This window comes from Sarcophilus harrisii, chromosome 5 (assembly GCF_902635505.1).
Source record: "Sarcophilus harrisii chromosome 5, mSarHar1.11, whole genome shotgun sequence".
NCBI lineage: Eukaryota > Metazoa > Chordata > Mammalia > Dasyuromorphia > Dasyuridae > Sarcophilus > Sarcophilus harrisii.
This window is the reverse complement of record NC_045430.1, coordinates 188308401-188327273: the sequence shown is the minus strand read 5'-3', so window position 1 is coordinate 188327273 and position 18873 is coordinate 188308401. Positions and strand designations below refer to the sequence as shown.

Here is an 18873-nt window from a genome sequence, read left to right as displayed (position 1 = left end):
GGAGGGTAGGGTTAAGAGATGCCACATGGCATGGGAGAGGGGTAAAGGGGAAAGACACCAAGAGGCAGAATAAATGGCTGACTGACTCAAAAGAGTGCAGTATCAAAGTCATGGCCATAATCTGGTTTTTAAGGGCAAATTCAACCTCAGAGACTTGGCATAACTTGGATTTCTGACTGGATTACCTCCGTGGAGGGTGGGACCAGGAAACTGAACTGATCTTGATTATCAGTGCTTCAGTTAACATTTATTAAATGTCTAGTATATGCCAGGAACAATCAGCAAACATTTATTAAGCACCCCCTATGTTCCAAGTAGTATGTTAGGTACTGCATATACAAAGAGAAGAGTGAAAAAATAGTTCCAGAATTCAAGGAGCTTATTGTATGTCGTTGTTCAGTCATTTCAGTCACTTCTGAAGTGACTGACTCTTCATGACCCCATTTGGGGTTTTCTTGGCAAAGATCCTGAAGTAGTTTGTCATATCCTTCTCCAGCTCATTTTACAGATAAGGAAACTGAGGCAAATGGGGTTAAGTGACTTGCCCAGAGTTATACAGCTAGTGGTTTGCCAGTGTTCTCTTCACTGCACCACCTCACCACCCCTCTGTGCATCCCATTGTTGTTTTTTATCAAAATCAATAATCTATTAAAAATCTCAAGTCTTTCTCACACAAACTGATGTATCATTCCATTTCTCCCATCCTGTTCTTTGTACAATTGATCTTTTTCTTTTTATTGTAAAGTGCTACCTTTTACATTTATCCCTATCGACTCTCATTGTGTTTGTTAGGTTCTATTGTTCGCACTTTTGTTGAAGTATTTTAGGATCCTGATTTTGTCATTCAGAATATTTTTGATCCTCCCTACTTTGGTATCAACCACAATTTTTTTTTTCTGAGACCATTGGGGTTAAGTGACTTATCTAAGGTCACACAGCTAGGAAGTGTTAAGTGTCTGAGACCAGATTTGAACTCAGGTCCTCCTAACTTCAGAGTTGGTGCTCTATCCACTGCACTACCTAGCTGCCCCAACCACAAATCTAATAATAATAATAACTGGCATTTACATAGCACTTAGTATGTACCAGGCATTGTACAAAGTGCTTCACAATTGTTATCTCATATGATCCTAACAAAATCTCTGGGAGGTATGTATTATTATTATCCCTATTCAGGATAATAACAGTTGAGTAAACTGAGGCAAATAGGATTAAGTGACTTGCCCAGAGTCACACAGCTAGTATCTGGGGCCAAATTTGAACTCAGGGCTTTCTGACAAGCCTCAAATTCTATCTATTGTGCTACTTCATCTTAATTGATTCTCCTCTTTGGAGTCTTGACTTCCAGACTTCCAAATCTGACAGTTTATTCCTGCTTAACTTTTTCCATTGGTTCCTTGTTGAGACTGGATTTGTTTGTTGGTTTTTGCTTGGTTCTATTGACTTCTTAGAGAGGAATTAAATCTCCCAAATCAAAAGATCACCACTCAATTGCTCATATGTCCTCCATGATGTTCCTCTTCCTTAACCTTACCTGTTCAGATTTTGTTGTAGGGAAAACAAACAAAAACATGGAGCAGCTAGGTTGCACCATAATGCATGAAGGGAGTGAGAACAGAATAGAAAGATTTGAGTTCAGATGCAGCCTCAGACACGAACTGTGACCCTGGGCAAGCACTTAACTGCCTCAGTTTCCTCATCTGTAAAATGAGCTAGAGAGGGAAGTGGCAAATGACTCCAATATCTCTGCCAAAAAAAAATTCTAAATGGAGTCATGAAGGGTCAGATAAGTATCATTGCAATTTTACATGGAATATATATGTATATACTTATGGTATTATTTTATATGCTGGACACATGTTTGTATATATGGAATATGTGTGTAAATGTTACATATAAACACACATGTTTGTATGTATAGAATATATTGAGTGTATGTTGCATAAACATGTGTGTACATATAAAACAGGTGATTTTCAAAAAATATACAGTGCTTCTCTATCATTACTTCTATATGATCTGTTCATTCTCAGTAAGAGAATGAGAAGCAACAGCACTGGCTGTGCTTCAAGAAAGCATAGGTTCAAATCCTGCCTTTGACACATACAACAAGTATGAGCTTAGAAAATCACTTAACTCCTTGACGTACCAGAAAGCTCTTTAAGTCTGCAAGTTGAGAACAACTGCTGATTTGCATTGGGAGAGAAGATATTTCCTTGAATCAGTAATATCACAGATGTAGACCCTCTTCCCCAGGGGAAAAAAAAATATTCTTTAGGAGTCATAAATCAGTCATTGCCATCTTGGCAATACCTAAAGACCTCATGGGGTCAGTGGGATGATTCAGTCAATGGTAATTTGGAGAATCCCTTAATCCTTCCAAAGGTCTATTATCTGAACTGTTGTTAAGAAATCATTAGTAAACTAGAATTTAGAAAGAAGTTGGCCTTTTATAACTTTCCTGTGCAAGCAATTGGCCAAGATTATCACAATGGTTGACTTTATCTAATTTTTAGGATAAAGTAGACTTCTTTGATCTGGCCAATAACTAACCACTAAATAGAAAGATGAAGAGAAAAGCAATGAGTTTGGTGGGGTCTTAAGCATCCCATTTACCTGAAATGTTCTAAGTGATAATGACTAGTTATATATTACTGGATTTATAACTGGGGAAACTGAGACCTGTTTATTTATGTCTGACCTGTGGCAGAGCATTCCAAGCTCCTATTGGTCTGATTAGCCACAGTTGGACATGGTAACTTGACTCTAACATAGTGATGCGTTTTGATTCCTTAATGAGAACGAAAGAGAGCTACCAACCAACCAACCAACTCAATTAGAACTGGGGAAGATAAGCAGGAGATGTAAGATCCCTGAGGGTAGGGACCTTCTCACTTTACTATTTCTTTCCCCTGGAACACTTCCTGGAACATAATAGGCAATTAATAAGTTCACAATTGATTGATAAATTAACATAGTATATAAAGTGCTTAGGAACTGCCAAGAGACTTTTTCGAGACACTCCATCTCTTGGCTCTGGCCACTCTCTGGCTGTCCCCCATTCCTGGAAGGTTCTCATTCATCCACTCTGACTACTCTCCGGGGAAGCAGTGGATGACCTTAGCATCTTCAATCACTGACCAAGCTCTAAGCATCCACAGTAAATGTTTCATAAATGCTGTTGACGGAGAATGACCCTGCCTTTTGGGCAGCTAATCATTGGCCAGCTTGCATGCTGAGGACAATGAACTTCTCCTGCTCAATCTGAACAAATGCCTCCTTTATTGGGATACTCCTCTCTTTTACCTGCTTCACATTTTGTTGATCTGACTCTCTTCTGACCCACTAATAAAAATCAGCATTTCCCTTTCTGCAGTGAGGACTCCCCCTATTTCTAATAGATTTCTCAGAAACCTGCCAAATGCAATTCAGTCAGTGCTTTATCTTCCTAAGGATGCTGGTCCTTCTTTTAGTGGAGCAAAGGGTAATTTCAATTTTCTAACTTGGAAAAAGCTTTTCTAGCTAGCTGACAGTGTGGGGGAGTCCTAGAAAAGCAGGGGACTTAGAAATCATGTTCCTCATCTCCTTGTTTCATAGATAAGGATACTGAGAATAGGCTGCTTTTGCTAGTCTGCTTCCAAATTGCATGAGCGTGCACACACACACGTGCACATACACACATACACACACAGAAATAGGGTTGCTTTGGCCCTGTTAGAACTGAAGGTATTGGGTTTTGTTTTTGTTTTTGTTTTTGTTTTTCAGCAAATATACCACTAAGCTGCAAGATTTGATTAGGTAGGTGGCGAGGGGTTGCGGGGAGAGAGAAAGGGGAAAAGAGAGAGAGAGAGAGAGAGAGAAGGAGAGGGAGAGAAGAGGAGGGGGGAGAGACAGAGACAGAGACAGAGACAGAGACAGAGACAGAGAGGAAGACTTAGGGTTAAGGGGTATGATAGCTATCTTCAAATGCCAGGTAGAAGAGGGATTACATTTAGGAACACAAATTTAGAGTTGAAAGGAAATTTAGAGACTCTCACTTGACAGAGAAATTTAGTGAGAAATTCCCCCCAACCAATGGCAGAACCCCAAATACTAAGACTATTTTAAGAAGCCTGCATCTAGACAGTGGATAGAGCATCAGCCTTAGAATTAGGAGGACCTGAGTTCAAATTCAGCCTCAGACCAGTTATATTATCTTGGCCAAGTCACTTAACCCTATTTGCTTCAATTTCCTTATCTACAAAATGAGCTGGAGAAGGAAATGGCAAATCACTTCAACATCTTTGCCAAGAAAACCCCAAACAAGATCCTGAAGAGTCCCACATAAGTGAAAAAGGACTGAACAGGAGCAGCATCTAGACAGAATGGTTTCTTATTCCCTGCATCTTTTTGCAAGGTTTTACATCCAGATATTCTAGCTTGTCTTGTGATGAAAGTACATCAGATATTCTCAACTCTGTTTTCTTCTAAAACAGTACTCAGGTAATTTGTATTGTGCTCTCCCAGGGCTTAGCACAGCCACCCTTAGCCCTTTAGCTCCTGCTGTGCACATCAACACATACATGCATTCACATACACACACATATCTACATCAGGCTAAGACAGGGAAGAGAAAGCAAGCACAAAGTAGGTCTAGACAAACAGATTTGGAGATGTAGGACAGAGAGACAATACATTTAATAAGTGCTTACTGTGTTCGAGGAACATTACAGAATTAGCAAATTGGTACTAATGAGCAGGGATAACGTCTGACTTTTTTTTTCTCTGTCATATTTTTTACACCCTACTGGGTATCAGTGCCCACAGTCCCACAGTCATCAAAGAAATTATCAATTCTAACTCTATAAGACATAATGCTGATTTGGAACTGTGCCCAAAGAGTCATCAAACTGTGCATACAGTGTGTTTCTACTGGGCTTATATCCCAAAGAGATCTTAAAGGAAGGAAAGGGACCCACATGTGCAAGAATGTTTGTGGCAGCCCTTTTTGTAGTGGCAAGAAACTGGAAACTGAGTGGATGCCCATCAATTGGAGAATGGCTGAATAAATTGTGGTACATGAATATTATGGAATATTATTGTTCTGTAAGAAATGACCAACAGGATGAACACAGGAGGCACTTGGAAAGATTTACGTGAACTGATGCTAAGTGAAACAAGCAGAACCAGGAGATCATTGTACATGGAAATAGCAAGATTCTATGATGATCAAATCTGATGGATGTGGCTCTTTTCAACAGTAAGATGATTCAGACCAGTTCCAATGATCTTGTGATGAAGAAAGCCATCTACACCCAGAGAGAGGACTGTGGGAACTGAGTGTGGATCACAACATAGCATTTTCACTCTTTTTGTTTGCTTGCATTTTATTTTTTTCTCATTTTTTTTTTCTTTTTGACTTGGTTTTTCTTGTGCAGCAAGATAATTGTATAAGTATGTGTGAATACATTGGATTTAACATATGTTTTTTTTACCATATTTAATGTATATTGGGTTACTTGCCATCTAGGGGAAGGGGTGGGAGGGAGGAAAAATTGGAACACAAGGTTTTGCAAGGATTAATGTTGAAAAATTATCCATGCATATATTTTGAAAATAAAAAGCTTTAATAAAAAGTAAAAGAAAACTGCAAAAAAAAAAAGTTTAAAAAAACAATGCTGTGAAGGGGGAGGAAGAAAAAATGCTTGGAACCTATGAATAAATACACAAGTACTTTCACTACCCGCAAATTTGGAATGAATTGTAAGTATCAGACTTTAGGAAAATCAAGAAAGTCAGGAAAAGTTGCCTTTTCTCCATCTTCCAGGTGTATGCCCAGGAACCTTGGAATGATGAGGGTGCCAAAAATGAGATGACATCATCTGGGAAACATGGGTGGATAAGTTCTTTTACCTGCAGTTCAACCAAGCATGTTTTAATTTTATGCTCTAAGAAGCTTTCAGAATGTTCTGATTAGAGAGATAAACAACTATATCCTACCCTCCCCTTTCCCCTGCCCAGGGAGTAGCCTGGCATTTTGGTTAGGAGGGAGGAGGAAGACATAAAGGTAGGCAGCAGGAAAGAGGCAGGAATATGCTGGTAAATCTTTTCTCTCCTGAGAGAAAATTTCAAATTTAATCAGCATTTCTAACATTTTCTCTATCGTTTTCTTAAGACTGGACAATCAACAAAACAATAAATCAAGCATCTGCCAATGTCTAAAGTGGAAATACACAATGAAAATCTGATAACTGGTTCTGTAAACCAGTTCTATAACTGGCCATTGACCAATGCTTCCTGTTCTGTCTGCTGTTGCTGGGATTGGCCAGTGACCTGGAACTGACAGATAGAAGGATACTTGGTGAGGCTCAAAACAGCCACTCTCTGCTCCGAATTTTCTTGGGTCTAAGAGGGGAAAACTCTTCTGTCGCCCATAGCAGTATAGGGGGGACAGATTTTGTACTTCATTACCTATATTGCTTGAAGTAATATTTAAAATCATTGTTGTCTTTTGTGTGTCTGTCTTATGTCCCCAATAAAATAGCTGGAATTAGAATCATAGAATGATAAACCTAGAAGAGACCTCGGGGACTAACCTTAATCTCATTCCCTTAATTTGTTTTATTAGTCCACCGATGATCCAGAGAACCCCTGATTTACTGGATTGGCACAGCCACCCAATCATTAGAGACAATTTGAAATTCCCAGATACCTTTTGTTTTTTGCTTGAAATAATTTCCCAATATTCATTGCCCATATCTTCCCCAATCCCCAACCTTGTCCTCTGCCTGGCAACAACAACAACAAAAATTAAGCAAAATTGACTATTACAATAACCATCTGAAAATATATGCAATGTTTTGCTCCTAGTCCTTTCATTTTATTACTTTAAAAACTATTTTACCTTCTCTTCTTTGGGACCCATATAGGTCACTATAATTGACCAATAATGCAATTGCCAGTTCAGTTCTCTTTTTGCACTTTTATTTATTCCAGTATTCCAGTCACTGGGCAAATTGTTCTCCTGGGTTTGCTCTCTTAAATCTGCATAAGTTCATATGAGCCTTTGAATGCTTCTCATTTCATTATAGTGAATTTTTCTTGCAGCCCAATAATACTCTAGTACATTCATCTACCCTAGTTTGTTCTGCCATTCCTCAATAGACAGGTACATATTTCCAATCTTTTTGTTACTGTATAAATTTCTGAAGAATTGGAAGGAAAATGAGTGCTTGCTGCTTGGGGACTGGATGAACAATTGTGATATATGAACAGAACGGAATATTATTGTACTATAAGAAAGTATGAATATGGGGGCAGCTAGTTGGGGCTAGAGTACCAGTCCTGAAGTCAGGAGGACCTGAGTTCAAATCTGACCTCAGATACTTAACATTTTCTAGCTGTGTGATCCTGGACAAGTCACTTAACCCCAGTTGCCTCAGGGGAAAAAAAGAAAAACAGAAAGTATGAATATTGAAGAATTCAGAAAAAAGTTTGTGAAGATTTTATGAAATGATGTACAGCAAAATAATTAGAACCAGAAGAATAATATGTTTTCAGAAATGGTCAATGTGTTAATTTGATTTGCTTCACTCATCTTATTTGATGGGATGAAGAGTTCTTTTGGAGGAGAGAAAAAAGGAACATTTGGTCTGACAGCAATGTCAAAAAATATTAAAACAAAACAAAGGGATCTTTTTTTCTGTTTTTGACTTCCTTGGGGTCCAACAGCACAATGTCCTCATTTTATGTATGGAAAAACTAAGATAGAATGACTTCCCAAGCTAGATTATGACAGGACTCGTGTCCCCAATATTCCAATAATGTTCTTTGTCAGGGCAGAAACATTGCTTTCATTTTGTAGGAATGCTCCCATGAGATCCATATAGCATGAGGCACACTGTGTATCAACGAACCAAATATACTTTACTTCTGGAATGATTGTTTACCTTATGAAAAAAAACCAAACTTTCATTACTCAGGTAGGATACTATCCATCTCAACACGTGTTCATACATCATAGTTGTTCATCCAGTCTCCATTTATTAAGCACCTACTATGCACCAGTCATTGTGTTAATTAATGGGAGTAACAAAGACAAAAGTGAACAAATTCCTCTCAAACATAATATAGGGAGGAACAACCTAACCAAACTTACAAACACTGGAAAATATAGTTGGCCATCATCCATGACCACCTCTAGTCATTCTCTCATCTTTGTATTCTGTATTGGTACATTATATCCATGAGCTTCTGTATCCTTTTTATACATGTCTCTGCCATTGAATTATAGACCTATAAAAGATCTAAGCTAAGCTCCCTGACTGAGACATAGACGTGCTCTAAAATATCCCTAGTTATCCAGTTATGGATAGAGACTGGTTATCCAATCTCTTGAGCATTTCCAATGACTGGGGAATTTTCTATCAAAACAGGGAGCTGGCTAGTGAAAGCATAATCTTAGAAGAACATGTGCCAGGGACAAAATGATGTGGGTGATGAAGGTGGGTACCAAAAATTGGGGTTTGGTCATATGAAGAATTCACAATGGCCATCTCTTTGGCAAAGGTAGACTTATTTAGGGAAGAGGTTACTGACAAAATGAAGGGATATAGTAGACACTGGGAATGGTAAATATGAAATAGAGTGGGAGAGCATATGAAATGGAGAGTTCCTCAGTGGAACACACAAGGTAGCACCCCATGAGGTTGGAGCATGCCCTTAGCTGGCAGGCTAAATCCTGCAAGGTGACTCAGCACACTAAAAGAACTAGCTAGCTGTAAGGAGGAAAAGCAAGGTTGGGAAGCATAGTGGAATTAGGAGAGATACCACATGGATGGAGAAAGGGAAGGGGAAAGATACCATGAGGAAGAGTGTTGTGAGACTTACCCAAAGGAAGGCAGCAACCATGGGATGGCCCATAAGAAGATTTTATAGGGAAATCTTAACCTCAAGGACATGACTAGGATTTCTCTCTTCCATATATGTCCCTTGGCTACATAGGTAGCCTACTAATGGCTGGGAATCTGTGAGGAGAAATGCCTGTGTGTGTGTGTGTGTGTATGAAGATATTTTCCTTATCATTTGACATGCTATTCTGTTCCAATTAAATGTTTCTTTAATTGGATAAATGAATCAATGTGTCCCCCTCATCTAGTAAAAGACAGACATTGGTGGAAGGCATGTTTTTTTTAATTGTTCCTTCATTGTTTGTTCTGCATTTTTGAAAAGAATCTTGACAGCAGGAAGAGATGTCATGACCTGCAAGTGAATTGGATTTAAGTGAGAGTAATCTGTGTGCAAAGTCACTTGCCTCATTCTCTTTTCCAGAGCCATCTGGGTCCAATGGCAAGATATAGAACAGACCAACTAGAAATGGCCCTCAATGATTTCTAATAGATGTTATGGGAACCCAGGGATAACTTTTAGAGACCAATATATGAACTATATATGAAGGCTTTCTTGGAATCCTCTAAGAGAATACTCTAACACTGAAGAAATTCATTGATTTTTCCCTTTTATATTTTTCCTAAGCTATTTTTGTACAGCAGGATTTTCTTATAGATTTTTTTAGAGATCGGTTAATTTAAAAATATTATGCTATTGCACGTCAAGGTGTTATTAAAATTGTGTTGTTTATTGTTGAATTGACATTGTGAAATTGTTGATGATATGGCAAAACTATGGATGCTTTAGTTGTTAGAGAACAGGTACTTTGTGGTGGGAAGTAGTTCTCATTGATAATTGTTTCTGAGGGAAATAATTATGATAATGACAGAATTTTGTGCATACACTAAGCCAGAGCATCTTAAACTTTTTCCACTCACAACCCTTTTTTACCCAAGAAATTTTTACTTGATCACAGGTATATAAGTGTATAAAATAGGCATACAAACCAAACATTTCCTGATAATAAGTCATAATTTTGCAAACCTACATTTAGTTACATGAACCTATCTGGAGTTGCAACCTGCTATTTAAGAAGCTTTGCTCTAAACCACACTACAGACAATTTAGGAGAATGTAAAGTAAAGAACATTCTCCTACCCGAGGTAGACCAGGTTGGGGGGAAAAGTAGCAGTTGCTACTTTAACAATTAACTTTTTGAAGTATTAATACCTTCCATCATTCCCTAGACAATAATTGTTATATAGATCACTCAGCTGTTGACCAGGAAATAATTAAAAGCTTATTTTTTTATTTTAATACTGTTTTATTTTTCCAGTTGCATATAAAGATAATAGTCAACATTCTTTTTTTATTGGTCAAACTACATATGCTAAGTAAACTTGATTTTAAACAAAAACATGTACACATTTTAATCTATAATTCATTGAATCTGCAGGAATAGAAACAAACTATCTCCAACAATCTGTGACTTGGTACATCCCCCAGGAGCAAATGATCCTAGAGAAGTGATTCTGCAGGTCAATTGCTCTCCTCAGACCCTCCAGCCTGCAATTATGAAGATGGATCTTTATATCTGAACGGTGTAGAATCTTCAAAAGAACACTGTAATTCCCAAATACAGGTTAGTCTGCTCTTTTCTTTCTATTAATTTCTGTCCCCACTAGATAAAGTGTATCTGCAGCATCTGTGCAAAATATGGGTAATGGAGGGATTGATTCAATGGACCGATCCTCTAACTACCATCTCAGCATCTGGGTCTCAGATTTGTATTCAAAGAATTATTGAATAAAAATTTCCATTGTATTTGTTGCTTATTGTTTAAAACACACACACACACACACACCCCACACCGCACACCACACACCACACACCACACACATTTGATTCAGAGCAAAAGACTTAAGGGTCCTTCTCCAGAGGTCTCTCTTTGGGAATTTTCCAAGAAGTTCTTCAGATGATTTTTACTCCAGATCATTGACTGCTCTCAGATCTAGCTCTGCCAGAAATGGAGGCAGTTTCCCAGGGAGCTGAGGCTATATCCAAGCCCAAAGTAAGCTCTTATTAACGTGCTCATTATATGCTAAGATCCTTGAACGGTGCAATCATGCCTTGGGCTACAACCACAGTAATAATTTGTTCAACAATTTTCTTTGATTGCCACTATCAACCCAGCTATAAAGCAAGTACAGAATCTTCACAAAAGATATTCCCCAATGTCATAGAGGATGTACTGTCCAGAGTTCAAATAGAAAAGGGATTTTCTATAGAAAAACTGGTCCTCTGGATATTTCTGTATATAGATGACAGTGGGCTAATTTTAAGTTCTAGGATACTACAGGGCATTCCAAAAAACTGAACACCCTAGTAATCCACATAGGAAAAACCAAAGGGATGAAAAAACGGCTGTTGCTCAGACATTATAACACAAATTAGTTCTGTTTTTTATGAAGTCTACTATCTGATTTCTTTTGGGTCTATTACCTGATTTCCCTCGGCTCTCACCCATAAGGAGGCCTACCTCACCTTTAAAGTTCCCTCCAAATGTTCATTAACTCTTAAATTGCTAGTCTCTTAAGGAAACATTTGAGACGGCCAAAGGGCTAAACTGTAACTTTGGGTTTCCCAACTCTAACACGAAGGGCAGGACGGCAGTCTTTGAAGGGCTCCAAGCTCCTGGCTTTCCTGCCCACACACCATCTTTATGGTGATCTGAATCTCCCAAAGCTGCTAGCCCACACTTGTAGGCTGTAGCCAATTATCTGCCCCACCTCATTCCAGCCTCGAGGTCGGAGTGTGGAGGGTCTGGGAAGTTGTGACAGGGGGTGTAACCACTGGAACGCAGCCCCAGCAAATAGCAGCACCACGTCGGGGGCGGGCCAACGACGTGAGCAAATGCTCCCTTTCATTCCGCCAATCAGGACCGCCCGCAGGGCGGAGCTGAGGTCTACCTGGGTGCAGGTAAGGAGGTCTCCCTCCTCTTGGCAGCCGAAAGCCAGGAGTTCGAGATATGGTTCGGAACCAGGCGGCCCTAGGGGAAGAAATGGCTGGGGCCGCGCTCCCGATGGAACCGCTCCAGAATCAGGCCCAGGAGCCGGAGAAGCTGGGCTCCCCGGAGCAGCAGGTCGCCGGGGAACAGCGGCCGGAGCCCCCGGAGAAGCCTGTTGGGGATCCCCAGGGACCAAAAGAACCGGCAACTGTGGCGAGCCTGGCTCGAACCCGGGATCCCTCCGGCGAGAAGACGCTGTCCCTGCGCCCCACCTTCCTCCGGGTACCCCAGCCGAGCTTGGGTTACGGCTCTTTCCGCTGTCGGGGATCTGCGAGCTCTGAGCAGGTCCAGGGCCGCGGGGATCGGGAAGGGGCCGTGGCCCTGGTCCCGGTCTCGGTCCCGGTCTCGGTCCCGGCAGAAGCGCAACCCCGGGAGGGCGAGACGTCCACCGTGGGCGCCGCGCGGGAGCCGGGCGAGGCGGGGTCGGGGGCCTGGGCGCCCGTGGAGCTGCAGGTAGACGTGCGAGTGAAACCCGTGGGTGCGGCGGTTTCGGGGCTCTCTCCCTCTCCGGTGCCCTCCACCCGCTTTTTCTCGGTATCCGTGCCTGACTCTCCCGCCTTCTCGCGCCATTCCTCCTTCTCTCGCTCCGGGGTGCCCCGGACCCCTTCCTCTGGGAGCACGTGGGGGGGAAGTCCGCACCCCCTTGTCGGCTGGGCCGATCGGTATCGGGAGCAGGAGGGGCGGGCAAGCCCGGGACCCGTGCAGTCCGGGGACTCTCCGTCGGGACTTCCCCGATGTAGGTGCCGGGAGCTGGGGCTGGAGGACAAGGAATGGGAGAAGCTACTGCCGGGATCCGGGGCCGACGGAGACCAGCTACACCAAGTGATCGCACGCATAGGTAAGAGAGCGCATCCTGCTGAGATTCTCCTTTCCCCCTCCCCCCCAACCCCCCGGGGAGCCCAAGTAGCCCGCACCTCCCGGCTGGGTTGGGGAGGGAAAAGCCCCCATGTCCCATCAGATGGACACGCCTGCCTTTCCCAGCTTGGGAGAAGGGAGAAGAGGGAGGTATCCACCCAGAGAGAGGGAAATCCAGCCTTTGCCGGCGGCTGGACCCAGCTGGCCTGTTATGCAGGGGAATTAACTCTGAAAATGCTGGAGAACACTCCCCCCCCCCCCCCCCCCCCCCCCAAGGCCAGCCTCTGCATCTTTCCTTTCAGCTCCCTACCTCAGCCATGTGACGTTTTCTGTTTTTATGAACATTGGTATTTTTGCATAAATTAATTCTGTCAATACATGTTACAATACGTCTGACTCTTCTAAGAGAAAAATAAAAACTAAACTGTAATTGTGGATTTCCATTGGACTTTTTAAAGGCATCTTCCCCAACGCACTTATTCCCTTTAGATCCAGGGAGGGACCCCTCATCTCTGCTTTGCACCAAGTCTTGCTTATCTGACAGGGTCCTAATCAGTAAGGGGATGCCGGGCTTCCATTCTAGGACTGAATTTACTGACCCGTGCTACCCTCTTCTAAGCCAGTTCGATTTCTCTTTGGGCTCATTCTTTTCTCATATGCACCTGCTAAATGAACTCTCTACTCTACATGGAATGTTCCTTTTCTAATAATTTGTGGGAGACTTGGGGAGAAGGGAAGTGAATAAAAAATGGGAATGCTGGAAATCGGAGTAGATCCAGGATTGGAAGATAAAGGGCAAGATGCTCAGTCCTTGAGGTTCTCAGTAAGCAAGATGGGGAAATGAATCCTTTCTGAAAGGAGGGGTAGAGCTGAGTCTGTTCCTGCATCTCCAGCCCATCCTTCACATAGTATTTTATACACAACTATCATTTAATAACATTTCTTGAACAAATGAATGTAGGATTGTTGTTCCAACTTTGCAGGGGAGGGGTATTGCTGGTAATCAATCTGGGCTAAATCTCCCTCTTCGTCTCTCTAACAGTGTATGTTTCTGTCATAACAAGAAAGAAGAGGGACCCAGGATGTATGGATCAGAGGCTTTATAGAAAGAAAAGCCCAAGTCCAAAACTTTTCCTCTAATTTAAGATTAGCTGTGTAGGTAAATTCATTTAACCTCTTAGGGCATGTTCCAAAGCAACTCTTTAAGAGGGGTGTCTTAACTTTTCCAGCTGATGAAATAGTAAGTTTAGATTTTTTTTTTCAAGAGAAGTACTGAGGTATAGAACAGCTCAGTTACAACTCAAAATCACATAATTTCATAATCCCTTAGTGTCCCAGTCCTCATGCCCTCCTGGCTTAAGTCTTTCCTTCCGTATTGCTGTGTATTAGAATAGGCTGTAATTAAGACCAGCCTCCTTTTCTCCCTCCTGCCCCTGTAAAATAAAGTTCCAGGTAGGGGAGAGACAAATAGGGAAGGTTCTTGAACTAACCTTTTGCTTGGACTTTTGCAGTAGCCTCCTAATTGTTCTCTGAGACTGGTTTCTCTCCTCTTATATCTATCTTCCATATACCTGAAGAGATTTTCATGAAGTGCAGATCTCACCATAACAATTCCTTACTTAACAAATTCCAATGGTTCCTTATTTCTTCTACCACCAAGTCTAAGTTCCTCTACTTAGCTTTGAAAGCTCTTTACTCTGTGGCTGCATCTACTTTGTCTGCTTTTATTAGTCTTCTCATAGTCTACATTCAACCAAATTGGCCCTCTTGCTGTTCTTCATGCACAATACTCCATCTCTTCTCTTTCCATGAGTGGCTATCTCTTTTCTCATTCTTAGAATCCCTACTTTTCATCAAAGCTTCCTTCCTTAAATCTTTTACACAAAGCCATTCCTGATTCCCCTGACCTGTTTTGCTCCTCCACACCAAATTATTCATTCTTTTTAAATTGTCTTTGACTTTGTGACCCCCATTGGGGATTTTCTTAGCAGAGATATTAAAGTAGTTTGCCCTTTCCCTCTCCAGTTCATTTTACAGAAGAGGAAACTGAGGTAAATGTGCTCAAGGTTACAATCAGCTAGTACCTGTCTGAAATCATATTTAAATTCAGAAAGATGAGTTTTCCTGACTTCCCTAGCACTCTCTCTACCTAAGCAACTCTACAACAAATTACTTTGAATCTATATAGAATATATGTAGATGCCTATATTTTCTCCCCCCCTCTCCAATAAAATTTAAGTTCTTTTAGCTTTAGGGTATTGTTTAACTTTTCTCTTTGTAGACCTAGTGCTTAACATAGTGCCTGGCCCATAATAAGCATTTAATAAATGCTTTTGGTTTACTGATTGGAGAGCCAAGAATGTGGTATAATGAGCAGAGAATTACTAGGAGTTTCCTAAATAAGAGTATACAGGTAAAAGACCTAAACTGAAAAGGATGAAGGGTAGATGGCTTAGAGCAGGACCAGAATTCACTGTATTTAGACTGGGTGAAATTTAATTTCTAAGATTCTTAGTCCTAAGCTTTGACCTGGAAGGGAAATAATTGTTTTACTGACAAATCATTTATTATATACACTGCAGTTTGCCAGGGTCTGAAAAGGAGCCAAAAGTTGATCCTGCCTTCCAGAAACATACAATCTAATTAGGGGCTGGAAGGGACCAAAATGTACCTGGAAACTATTAAGTCACAGTGGGGAACCTTTTTTCCCCCCCTGCCAAAAACCATTTGGATATTTATAACATCATTCTCAAGCCATATAAAATTATCAGTTTATAGAACTTGAGCAGTGAGAAGTTGTTCTACCTAGCTTTCAGCTCATCTTCCTCTGTTTGATTATCCAAATGATTTCGAAGACCTTATATAATCTGTGTGGTGTATGACCTGGAGATTCCCTGAATTAAGTAATAGTGCAAAGGGATTTGTGCTGTGTCAAAATGAGAGAAAGACAGACACTAGGGAAGAGAGAATGTGTGTGTGTGTGTGTGTGTGTGTGTGTGTGTGTGTGTGTGTGTGTGTTTGAGAGAGACAGACAGACAACAGAGACAGAGAGGGGAAGAAAAAAGAGGGACACAATTCACACGGAGAGATCTACAAATGGCAGTGGGGTTAATGGGAGTAGTCAATAGGATCAAGTACAGCTGGAAGGAGAAAAAAGGCAATTAATTAGATTTGGCCAAAAGAGTTTATCATCAAGAAAATACTTTCAGCAGATTCACGGAACAGGTGATTACAGGAGTTTAAGGGTGGGTATGAATAATAAGAAAGCAAGTAGGGAGTATAGCTCATACTTTGAGAAACTTACCAGTGAAAGGAAAGAAAGAAAAGAGGCTAAAACTTGAGACATCAGGGTGCAAGATTATTCCCTCCATGTGGTTCTGTAAGAATGAGAAAATTACAAAATTTTAGAGCTGACAGTGACCTAAATCCTCTAGTCCAACAGTTCTTAATCTTTTTTTGTCATGAACCCCAATGGCAGTCGGTAAAAACTCCTCAGAATAATACTTTAAAAATGCATAAAATAAAGGATTACAAAGGATACTACTTGTATTTAAATGCAGTTATTAAAATATATTTTAAAACCAGGTCAAGGACCCCAGACTGAGCTTCCACAAGTCTAATCCAACCTCCTTACTTTACAGATGAAGAAACCAAAGCTCCAAAGTTTCATCAGCCTGTACATTGCATGGGTAGCAAAATGACCCATCGAGGATTCAGGTTTAGGTAGCCCTCATACTCCAAGTTCACTTTCCACTATGCTCTGCTGCTTCTCATATGGAACTCAGCCAAAACAAATGAATGAGTCATCATTTCTATGCTGAATCATCACATTAACCTGCTTCATGCCCTCTGAACAATAAATGATGATCTAGCCTCAAAGGCTGACTAGTGCTAGTGTAGCCACAAGACCCCACTGGTATCTCACTTTGGTCTCAATTTGTGTTTGTTGCCCCCATTCAGCATAACACCAGTCCCACACCTATCTGCCCATCTACCCATTGAGAGCTGGTTAGCAGTCAGGCTTCTCTCCTGCTTTGGCCTCCTGACAATTAGCTAATGATATCAAGAATGCTCATGGGAGAAAGCTTCTACTACTTTAGTTCTTCCAGGCTCACTGACTAATTCTTAGATTACGAATGTACATTGTACAATGGGCTTCCAAAAACCATAATGATTAATCTTCCAGTTGTATTCAATTAACTTTAATATTTTCAAAAGAAATCATATTTTTTCTAATTATTTAGACACAATTTTAACTTAAATTTTTTTAAATGTTGAGTTCCAAATACTCTTCTTCCCTTTCTGGGAAGGCAAGAAATTTGATATAGGTCATATATGTGCAATCACATAAAACATTTTTATATTAGTTATATTGTGAAAGAAAACAGATCAACCCTTATCTTCCTCCCCAAAAAAACTATTCTTTAATCTGCATTCAGATTTCATTGGTTCTTTTTTCTGGAAGTAGATAAGAGTTTTTCATCATAAGTCCTTTAGAACTGTCTTGCATCATTGAGAATAGCTGAGCCATTTATAATGGATCATAGTGATATTACTGTCACTATGTACAGTGTTTTCCTGGTTCTGCTCACTTCACTTTTATCAGTTCATAGAAATCTTTCTAGATTTTTCTGAATTTCTTCTGCTCATCATTTTTTTATAACACAGTCATTCCAACATAATCATATCCCACAACTTGTTCAGTCAATCCCCAATTAATGGGCATCCCCTCAGTTTCCAATTCTTTGTCACCACAAAAAGAGTATATATGTGTGTGTATATACATACATAACATATATGGTATGTATATGTACATATATACACACATACACACACACACACATTTTAGTTCCTTTTTCCTTAATTTCTTTGGGATACAGACCAAGTAGGCTTATTGCTGACTCAAAGGGTATGCACGGTTTTATAGCCTTGATATTGACCTTTTGTTTTTCCAGATGAATTTTTTTTTTTGGGGGGGTGGAGTTTCTAGCTTATCCCCATTACTGATAAATCTTGCTGATGGTTTCAGATACTACTGTGACTCCATGGTATTTGAATTGTTTCTTTCTGGCTACTTGTAATGTTTTCTCTTTAATTGGAGCTTTGGAATTTGGCTATTATAATCCTGGAATTCTTCATTTTGGTTTCAGGAGGTGATCAGTGGACTCTTTCAATTTCACTTTTACCCTCTGGTTCTAAGATTTTAGAGAAGTTTTCTTTGATAATTTCTTAAAATATGATTCTAGGGTCTTTTATTTTTTTTTTGATCATGACTTTCAGGTAGTCTAATAATTCTTAAGTTATCTCTCTTGGACCTATTTTTCAGATCAATTGTTTTTCCAATGAGATATTTTACATATCTATTTTTTCATTCTTTTGACTTTGTTATATTGTTTCTTGATGTCTCATAGGAGTTATTAACTTCTACCTGCCTAATTCCAATTTTTAAGGAATTATATTCTTCAGTGAGTTTATACCTCCTTTTCCATTTGACTAATTCTATTTTTAAGGTGTTATTTTTCTCAGTATTTTTGTGTGTGCCTTATTTACAAAGCTGCTGAGTATATTCTTTTTTCTTTGCATCATTCTCATTTTTTTCCCCCCAATTTTACCTCTACCTTTCTTATTTGATTTTTAAAATCCTTTTTAAACTCTGCCAGGAGTTCTTTTTTTTGAGTTTGTGACCAATTTAATTTTTTTTCTTTGAAGCTTTACATGTAGCTGTTTTGATTTCTTTGTCTTCTGTTAGGTTTATTTCTTGAGCTTCCCTATCATAGTAACTTTCCATGGTCAGGTTCTTGTTTTGTTGTTTGCTAATCATTCTAGCCTGTTTCTTAACTTATAACTTTGTGTTAAACTTGAGCTCTTCTTTCATGGAGGAGGAGACCCCTGTCCCAAGTTTTAGCTTGTTGCTAAAGTTTGTTGTTCAGACCTAGCTCTGGGAGTCTGTAGGTTTTGATTCTTTCAAGGTAGTATGATTTAAGGAGAGGTATAGACCCTGCTTTCCTGGCCTGTGCTCTGGTATGTGAATGACCACAAGCCCTCTTTTTCTGCCCAAGAACTGTGACCGGGGTCCATAGACA

At 40.2% G+C, this 18873-nt stretch overlaps 1 protein-coding gene across 1 annotated transcript in view; it reads left to right on the top strand.

The window, feature by feature from the left end:
• Positions 1-11830: 11830 nt before the first annotated feature.
• The window catches only part of KLRG2 (killer cell lectin like receptor G2), a 29570-nt gene continuing 22527 nt past the window's right edge, over positions 11831-18873 (top strand). Inside the window, exon 1 of the mRNA XM_031939164.1 lies at positions 11831-12773. Coding sequence (XP_031795024.1) covers positions 11897-12773 — 877 coding nt within the window. The 5' untranslated portion in view covers positions 11831-11896. The remainder of the gene's footprint in view (positions 12774-18873) is intronic.